The sequence below is a fragment of the Schistocerca cancellata genome, chromosome 2 (assembly GCF_023864275.1).
Source record: "Schistocerca cancellata isolate TAMUIC-IGC-003103 chromosome 2, iqSchCanc2.1, whole genome shotgun sequence".
NCBI classification, from domain to species: domain Eukaryota; kingdom Metazoa; phylum Arthropoda; class Insecta; order Orthoptera; family Acrididae; genus Schistocerca; species Schistocerca cancellata.
The window spans coordinates 342,323,244-342,333,412 of record NC_064627.1 but is presented as its reverse complement, the minus strand read 5'-3'; the positions used below and the strand labels follow the sequence as shown (position 1 = coordinate 342,333,412).

At 40.0% G+C, this 10,169-nt stretch overlaps 1 protein-coding gene across 2 annotated transcripts in view; it reads right to left on the bottom strand.

Annotated features, from left to right (window-relative positions):
* Positions 1-10,169, bottom strand: part of LOC126161735 (DNA-directed RNA polymerase I subunit RPA2) — a 248,276-nt gene that overhangs the window by 139,072 nt on the left and 99,035 nt on the right. For both annotated transcript variants that reach the window (XM_049917771.1, XM_049917770.1), the window contains exons 10-11: positions 9,038-9,327; positions 1,412-1,609 (exon numbers count right to left, since the gene is read on the bottom strand). In XM_049917771.1, coding sequence (XP_049773728.1) covers positions 1,412-1,609; positions 9,038-9,327 — 488 coding nt within the window. The remainder of the gene's footprint in view (positions 1-1,411; positions 1,610-9,037; positions 9,328-10,169) is intronic.

Below are 10,169 nucleotides of genomic sequence, written 5' to 3'. Positions count from 1 at the left end.
GCAATCAAGACAGACAATTTTATTGACTATTTGCTGGGTGAGGTTTTGTCACAAATATTTGGATGATTCTACCCACTATAAATGCATTTAATTTATAATCTTGGGTGCCACAAATATTTGGTTGTTTCTTTCGAATATGTTGCTATTTCCAAAGTGGAGGTTAGGGTGGGACCTGGAACACACCTGTTTTCTTCTAACACAAAACAGAATTCGCATCTAAGTTGGTAAGAATGTGACAATGTACCTTCATCTCTTGCTTCGAGGTGTGCCATTGGCCCACCGCTCTCTCCTTGGCTACATTGAACCAGCAGCCGACATCCCCTTTTGTTCCCATTGTACTCACTGCAAGAGCTGACAACACTGCTGCGTGAAACACTTCAGTATGCTATGGCCTCTATCTTGACTTTTACTGTCACCTGCAGAAATTTACACCATGTCGAGTATTTGTCAAATCGTCAGTTCAATTCCAACTACAAATGACTTCTGGCAAACTGAAGTTTAAACATGGTGGATGTTCATAAAAAGCAAACGCAAATGGTATACATTTTCATGGTTGGTGGCATGACGAAATTTGCTGCCCACGCACCACTCTCGTCCCCATAATTGTCCTAGTTCCTACCCACGCTGACGTCTCTGTTCCCTTTCCAAATTCTTCAAAATAATTCTGCATGCAATCTCAATTGCCAAAGTTTCATCTGTAAACATAATATAGCACCTATATTAATCTGTTACACAAAGTAAAAGCATTGAACTAAGCAGCAATCATTTAGTCTGTGGATGTAAGATGATCCTGTATTTTACAAATGATGAATCTGGAAAAAAATCATCTTATAAAACAGTATTTTCAGAAAGGAATATTACCAGTTGCTTGTAGAAATATCCTAATTTTGCTGCCAACTGTCCATCTTTTTTTAGCAGGAAATTTTGTATTTTTCATTTAGAAATGTAAAGCAAACTGATTGAAATAAGAAGTTCTCAGGCTGGCACAGTGGTTGTGTTGATAGCAATGAATATTAGTTATTATTTGTAAATAGAAACAATGTAATTTAGAAGCCCAGCTGATCTGTCTAATGGTTCTTCTTATAAATTCTTGGTGATACATGTTTTTTGGAGTTTGGTCATGGACCATCACAAATTTTTCCACCTGAAATTTTGTCTCCAGTAGCATCTAATACCAATGCATCTTAAACCGGTCATTAGAATCTGTTCACTCAATACAGCGCATCACAACACAGTTTTAATACTTTGAAACACACAGATCACAAAGAAGAGTAAATTAGAAAGACTGTAAAAAGCCAGCACAGGAAAACAAAATCTTTGTTGCATAGCAGCAAATCTGCAAAGCATTAGCTTTCTTTTGATGTTATACATTTTCACTACTCTTAAAAGCAGGATGTCAAAGTCAACTTACACCAGGATATGCTTCCTCAGGTCTGACACATATATCAAGATAAACTTGCTCCAGTGTCCCAATCAATTCCAATGTGTTTGTTGACAAATTGATCACGGGCCGCATCATGCGAGCAGGGCCCGTAAAAAGAAAAAGCCCTGGGTACTGGCCTTTTGCGAACTTTCCAGGTATGAATCCTATTTCTAATGTTCTAGGAACCTGCAAATAAAAGAAACAAAGTAATGAAGATACCACACTAACCACATCAAGAAGAAATTAAATGCTTAGTGGTAAAGAAGAGGATTACAGAATAGTGAATATTAAGTTTTAAAATTATTGCCCTACAAAATCCTTTACTAGATTCTGATCGAATCATTTGAATGTTTAATACACCACTGAAAAAAATTAGTTGATGTCAATTTTGATCTAATGACAGATTATGCCACCTAAGGGTGTCAGGTATACTGATAATGATTTCAGCATCATCTGCCAGCAGATACTGCACTGGCATAGTTATCAGAGTGCCATCTGCATCCAACCTTTACGCAGGAATTCCAATGGACACAAGGTTCAGTCAAATGTTGGTAGACATGTGGAGCAAGCAGGCACTTTGCCATGGTGACTTACTTGTGTTTCAAACAGCCAATGTAGCAGATCTGAGAGGGGTCAAATGGAAGTGGTGGGTTGGTCATTTTGAGATGGAAGTGCCACACCCGTTGTCTTCAATGCTGGCAACAGAGCACAACTGAGCATTCCCACACTTTTAGACAAAATTCTGGATGCCCGTAGGGCACTTATGCCTGCCCAGACTATTGTATGGTAAGAGCAGCAGTGACAGTTCATACAGCTTTCACAACACAATAAGAGCAAATGAGACCTCAGAAGTGTCAACATGAATTGTTACCACTGGTTGTTGCAATGGGTCTACAGTCCTGCACACTTCTAGCCCATCTTCTGCACACACCACAGCACTGGTATGCATGACCTGTGTTGCCATCAAAGGATCACCTGGATGACGGAATGGTGCTCTGTGGTTTCCATTGACAAAAACAGATCGTGCCTGCATGTAAGTGACAGTCGTTCAAGTGTATGACGTAGACCTGGTGAGTGCTGTAGAGAACAGTACATTCATCTAAGACACACTAGTCCATCCCAGGCCGTATGATCTGGGATGCGAGATGCTAAAATTTTTTCTCACCTATGCTGTTTGTATAAAGAGTGCTCACCAGTGCTCAATATGGGCAGAATATAGTTTGGCCAGTTGTTCTGTTGATCTTACAACAGGAAGGTGATCTGCTATTCCAAGAGGATAATGCTCACCCCCCACACTGCCCGTGAAACACAACATGCTCTGCAAGATGTGCAGCAACTTTCCTGGCCAGCACGATCAACAGACTTGTCTCTAATCGAGGATCTTTGTGTAACGATGGGACAACAAGTGACTCACATAACTCATCCAACCACTATTCTTGCAAACCTATGCAAACATATCAAGCACGTGTGGAATAATACATCCCAAGACAGTATGTAACCTTTACGATCAACTGCTTGCCAGATTTAATGCCTGCACTGACACCCATGGAGGCTACACTACACACTAATATGGATGATACAGCATGGGCCATCCCTGGTACCTCAGAATCACTTTAGCTATTGCTCGGTAAATGTAACTGTTCCATGTACTCCATACATATTGTTCCTACAATATATTTTAAAAGAATTGGAAAACTCTTATGGGTATCTGATACTTTTTTCTGGCACTGCATATACTGACTTCTGTTAATTTAGATGCTCTTCCATCTGTAATGTGTATTTACAGAAAACTTACGAGCAGCTGAATAAATAAGTACCAAAATGTGTAACCAGAAGTTTCAAATAGTAACTGAAATTTCTTTCTTATTACTGATAGTTTCCCTCAGACTAATTATGTTCTTTCTCCGTTAATCATTGTGTACTTTCTCTAACATTCTGTTTGATTCAGTCAAATTGTGTTATACATATACTCTGTTTACCTCAGAATCACTAGCACTTAAAAATTAATTTATCTCTTTGAAGAAAGGAAGGAATGAAGATAAGGGTTTAGTGTTCAGTGATAAGAAGTTTATTAGAGACATATCAAAAACTCAGATTGGGGAAGGACACAGAAAAAAAAAAGTTGTCTCTCTTTCAAAGAAACTATACTTTTATTTGTGTGAAATGATTTAAGGACACCACAGAAAGCCTAAAACTGGATGGCTGGGCAGGAACCTGAACTGCTGTCCTGCTGAAAGTGTGTTCAGTATCTTAACCAGATGGCAAATCATCATTATAGTCAAAGCATGTGAAAAAAATGCTTAGCTGAAAATAAATTCCATCATATCATAATGAAATTACAAGCCTTCCTGTGTGCTTACAGCTGCATACAATTCTTCTTCAAATTGTTAACTTGCTGTGCAGAGGAGTCCTAAAGAGAACAAGTGAAGATGCAGCAAAGTGGACATGAGACTTTCCATAATTAGGGCCTACTGTACAAGAATCAGTTATCAACCACAGTGACCATTTAAAAAGTTGTAGAAAATGCTGAACTGAAGTGATCCACAAAGCCCCCTGCCAGATATTATTCACACTCACACACACACACACACACACACACACACACACACACACACACACACACACACACACTGTATAATCTTGAAACACATTCTGAATGTAACCAGGTACCTCCAACAGAATGAGCTCCTCCATACCAACCATAATGGATTCATAAACATAGGTCATACAAAATTTAACTCTTAAGTTTTCTCATATGACATCCTGAAAGACATGCATCAAAGAAATCTGGTGGCTGCAGTATTTCTTGACTTTCAAAAGTATCTGACTATGCACCACACCAAAACTTATAAACGAAACTCTGATAATACCGGACAACAAACGAAGTTTGAGACTGGGTTGAGGATTTCTTGGTAAACAGGAAGCGGCATGTTATCTCAAATGGAAAGTCGCTGACAGATGTAGAAGTGACTTTGTGTGTGCCCCAGAGAGGAGCATTTGGATCCTCCTGTTCATCTTGTACATCAAGGACCCAGTAGTCAATATTAACAGCAATGTCAGACTTTCTGCAGATGATATGATACTACAGTTAACTACAATTAATAACCACCTGAAAAAAGATTGAACAAGTATTTAGCCATTTCTTGATAAGATTTGAAAGTAGTGCAAAGACTGGCAACTTACTTTGAAGGTTCAGATATGTAAAATTGTACACCTCGGCAAATGCAGAAACGTAATGGCCTATGACTACAACAGGAGATGTGTCCAAAAAGTAGTGCAATTTTTTTAATCATTAGAAAAGTTCAAGATTCTTCAAAGTAATTTACTTGGGCATCTACACACTTCCAGTGGCTCTGTCATGCACAATGTGTGTCCTGGAAGGCTTCACCGGGGACCTCATCAGGGGGCCTTGTCACAGTGCCTTGAAAAGCTTCAACCGACCCGAAACGGATTTCTTTCAGTCCAGTTTTGATCCTTGGGAAGAGAATGAAGACAGTTGGAGAGACATCCCGACTGTGGGGGTAGGGGGGGGGGGGCCTACAGCACTGTTGTCAAGTTGTGCTCCGCCAGGTACTCACAGACGCACAGACGTGTGGTTTGGAGTGTTGTCAAGGTACAGCTCCAAGATATTGGTCGTCTCCTTTCTCACTCAGGTTACTCTTTTTTGCAGTTTTTCCAGTACATTAATATAGTAGGTAGCACTCACGATTTGGCCTCAAGGAACGAACTCTCTGTGGACCAGACCTTTAGTGTCAAAAATGACTTCTGACTTGCTCATTCTTACTTTTTTTTGTTTTAGTGATCCTGAGATGTTTGCAGTTTTAATGTTTTGTTTGTGGGCCATACTCTAAACACAATGTTTCGCCCCCAATGACGACACTGTCCAAGAAGTAAAGTTCAAATCCCATGTGTTTGAGAAGTTCAGTCAGACCGTGATTCTTCTGGAGTTCATCAAAAGTTATAAAAGAAACAAGACATCAGACGATACGTCAAGATTGTCGGAATTTCGTGAACCATACTAAAATGCATAATTCAGCTTAAAATGCACATTCGTATGTAAATTTTCTTGGTGTACCGGTACTGTATTATCTCATGCTCGGGTCTTTATTATGGCATAATGCCATACGTGCACTTGAAATGTAACGAAAGTTGAAACAAGCCAATAGTGTGAAATTAAACACTTCATTTCAAATTAATTGACTGCCTCAGCAGACAAGATTAATTTTAAGCCAAATCATTGTTCTGTAAGGCAATTAATGCTTGACTGTCTGAAACTAATAACATATTTTAGCCTTCCGTAATTATGTGAACGTATTTTAATTCATTTGATAGCTCCCTGCTACAAAAATCCCTTTTATTATCATTTAACGTGAGAGCAATAAACGAAGAGGAAACAACAAAATCACTGAACGTAAACACAGATCATGTGGAGACTCCCCACCTCAACTCAGGCTGCTCTGTGCATCAGCCCCAGATTTACTATATTTCCGAACGGGGGTAATGTTAAGAAGTGGTGCCCAGCCACACTTCTGTAACCAAATGTAGAAGAAGGTATCACTCATACGCGACTCAACTGCGCATGCTCAAGAGCCCGTCCGCAACAGCTCAAACGAGTCTAATTTAAACAGTTGTCACGTCACACTCATCGGACACAATTTGTTGTTATAAAGCATTGCAGTCTTCCTAAAGCCTTTGACACACTTTGCTGTTGGCAGACGCTTGTATGAGCACTGTTTTATTGTTGTATATGGCGCATTTCTTTGCAACTTAACATTTATTTTCGTTTTTCTTTTCTCTCATTTATGTTTTGTTGCTGCAGTATTATTTTGCAGTAGCGGGATGCAGTAATATCCTTTGTTGGAGTATTGGTTCTTACCAGTCAAAGTCACAAAAATTTAACTGAAAACTAAAAGAATGATAAATTCCCAGGTTTTTCCCAGTTTTCTCCCGGATGAAAAAATTCCCAGGTTTTTCCCGGATCTCCTGGTTGTCCCGGATCATATACACCCGGCCTTAAGAGTGCCCTTCAGATGAACAGCATATCTTTGGATCAGTATTCTTCCAAGTTTACAGTTAACAAAATTAGAGATGCGCTGAAGAACGTCACGGCAGGAAAGGCCCTGGATTGAATGGAATACATCCAGAATTTCTTCTTCAGTGTGGAAAGTATGCCGAAAAATGGCTTGCAGAGTTTCATACAAACGTAGTGACAATGGAGAACATACCACAGAAAATGAAGAACTCTAACGATTATCACAATGCTTAAGTCCGGAAAACCAAGTGACCAGCCAAAGAGCTATAGACCAATCGCACTGCTCATTGCTCGAGAGACTCCTTCACAACAAACTGAGTCCAAAAATACTGGAATCAATCCCAGATGAACAAGCAGGATTCCAGAAGCTGCACTCACCAAGTGCTTCCCCTGACAACTTGTACAGATGCAGCCTACCAGAAAAAGCAAAAAACGTCAACTCTGCCCATAGATCTGAGAGACATGGGCTGTTGTACAAACTAATTCAAATAATTCTATGCAACAATACAATTACACTGATCAATAACATGCTTTCTGGGAGAGCTTTTAAAGTGTTTACCAGAGAAAGAAAGAGCTCCACCAAGCTACTCAACAACAGGCTACCACAGAGCTCAGTTGTTGCCCTTATGTTCTTCAATCTTCACATTTCCGACATCCCAAACAGACTATCTAGGAAGTTTGGCTATGCGGATGGCTGGGCCCCTCGCTGCACAACATGGATCATTTGAGGTCACTAAAGACATCCTGTGCTCCAATCTTAAGTCACTGAGTGGCTATTTTTGCAAATTGAGACTGCAGCCAAACCCAAACAAGACAGAAGTATCAATCTTATCTTTGAACCATAACAACTACCCCAAATATCTAGGAGTTACACTGGGCAGGACACACACTTACGAGTACCTGACAAAGACTGAAGGCAAAAGAAGGACAAGAAATGTCTTCATCCATAAATTGTAGGGCACTACTTGGGGGTCCACAGCAAACACATTGCACATCAGAACTGGCCTTATCTACTCAGTGGCAGAATACTGTGCTCCAGTATGGATTAATAATTGATGTAGTATTAAATGACAACATGTGCATAATCAGTGGCACAATAAGATCTACCCCTACTATATAATTGCCAGTCCTAAGCCATGTAACACCAGATGAGATACGGCGAAAAAAATGCTCTCCTCAGAGAATACAACAACGTAATTAATAAACCTCAGCTGCCCATACAGAATGACACAGCTGACCTGAAGTGCAGAAAACTTCAGGAAGTCCACCACTACCCACTGCTAAAGAGATGACGACCTCCAACTTTGACATCCAGAATCTCTGGAAACGACACTGGTGAGAACACTGTCTATCAAATTGCCGAAGCTTCAAGCTAAATTAGAAACTGCCTGGCTTCAATCAGTCACACATAGTGTGGACAACTTTAAATCACGTATGCACAGACAACAGAAGTGTTGATGCCCTCTACAAATGGGAAGAGATACCAACTCCAAATTGCAACTTCAGTGCTGAAAAACAAACAACCCAGCACATAGTGGAAGAATGCCCTGTTCAAGCTTACAAGGGAACCTTCATCGACTTCCTATCTGTAACAGAGGAGCCTATGTCTGGATAGCAATTTGTAATTAAACTGTATATAAAATATATAAGAATAGCAATGTATGCCATACAATAAATAAAATAAATGACTCCAATAATATCCAACTGCCTACATTTGAATACAGCTGTCTGTCTGCCACTCCAAGCCTCCGCTAAGTGGTGAGCAGCAATTTATCCCGATTTGTAATGTTGTCACACAAAAGGTGCAAGAAAGGTAGATTAGAGTTTAGCATCCAGCTAACAGCTTAGTCATTGGGGGTGGAGCACAAGATTGGATTAAAGAAGGATGAGGAAGGAAATCAGTTGTGCCTTTTTCACTCAAAAAAAAAAAATTATGTGCACTTTAAAAAAACAAAACTTACTAGCACTGTTATCTGGATCATGTCATGTCTCCATTAACAATTAATGTCAAACTCAAGAGTCCATGCTTCACTGCACCTACACACATAATTTTACCTGTTCATTAAATGCTATTTCTTTCGTTAAAAAATTGCAGATTGTACAGTATACTTTGGAGGCAACTTCTGCTCCATAGTACAGTCCATTACGCTCTGTGGCTGAGTTGACCTACAGTTCATAAAAAGTTTTGAAACAATTCTGGGAGTACTGAAGTTTCTCTTCCTGGATCTGCAGAATGAAAACGGAAAACAACTCAGAGAGAAACCAATGTCATTTTACTCCTACTCTAATCCCAAGGACACATTGTGGGGCATTTACAATAACTACTTCCATAAGTGATGAAAAATTAAGGTTACTGGATTTACATTTTCAGTCTCTGCCCATGAACGAAATGGGAAGAACTCATGATGGTAACACAAGTTCACCTTCATGGGCTTCACACAGTGATTTCAAGAATAGAGGTAGACTTAGATTTGACCATACTATGATCTAGTATTGTGGTTTTCTTGCACTCTGTGCCCCCATGTCCTCTTTTTTCCCTCTATGCTGCAAAAACTACATACAGTATGCAACTAAGTACAAACCTTCACACCATGGGCCTTCATCAGACGTAGCTGTTGTACAAGACTAGGAGCTGCATCTTTTGGGACATAGCCCAAGACACGTCCATCCAAAACAACAACAAAACACTGGGAGTGGTTATACGAGCAAAGAGTTATCGATCCCAGGGGCAGCATACCCAACGATACTAAAATGGATGGAATTTGAGCCACTAACTGTGGATCTGCTGCCTGTGTCACTACGCAATCTTTGGTCAGATGGTTCAGCAATCCACAAGGAGTGCCATCAGGTGTATGAGCAGGACAAATGAAACCTGTTAATAAGTACAGAGCACATTAGTTCATAAAAACAAAACAAAACATGAGAAATTAAACAATCATTACACTCAAGAGTAAGTTACTATGTCTTAATAATAAACACAGATTCTTATCAAGTTATTGTAATATGTTGTGTGGCTATATAAAACAACTAGAAATGTTCTAGGAACATTCTTGTAGCCCATAGACAAACAGGATTGATGTGGTATTAAACGACAACATGAGCATCATAAGTGGCACAATAAAATCTACCCCTACTGTGTGACTGCAAGCCCTGAGCCATATACCACCGGAAGAAACAAGACAAAAAAATGCTCTCCTCAGAGAACACAACAAGGTAACGCTACGTGCTGGATTGTTTGTTTTTCAACACCACAGTCACAATTTGGAGTTGGTATCTTTTCCCATTTGTAGAGTGTGTCAACACTTCATCCGTGGCCAGTGTGTATGCAATTTAAAGTTGCCAACACTTTGTGTGACTGACTGAAACCAAAAAGCAGACTTGTTGAGTAGTTGATAGGCACACACACAAAAAAAAAGAAAACTTAAAAACTTACTAGCTTTTGGAGTTATTCTTTAATGAGCTAGAGTAAAAAAAACAAACACACACACACACACACACACATGCCCCTACAGGGTGCCAGCTGGATTAGCGATGCCAATGCTTTTGTTACCTAGCGTGCGGATTGCTCCCTTCTGACGCCACACGTCCCCCACTACCACACCAGCTGACTGCGCACGCATGCACGGAACTACGAACACGCCGCAAGCGTCAGTGCATTCGCTTAAGGAACACTGCCCTGCTAGCATGTGGCTTAGTTTCATATTACAACATTTG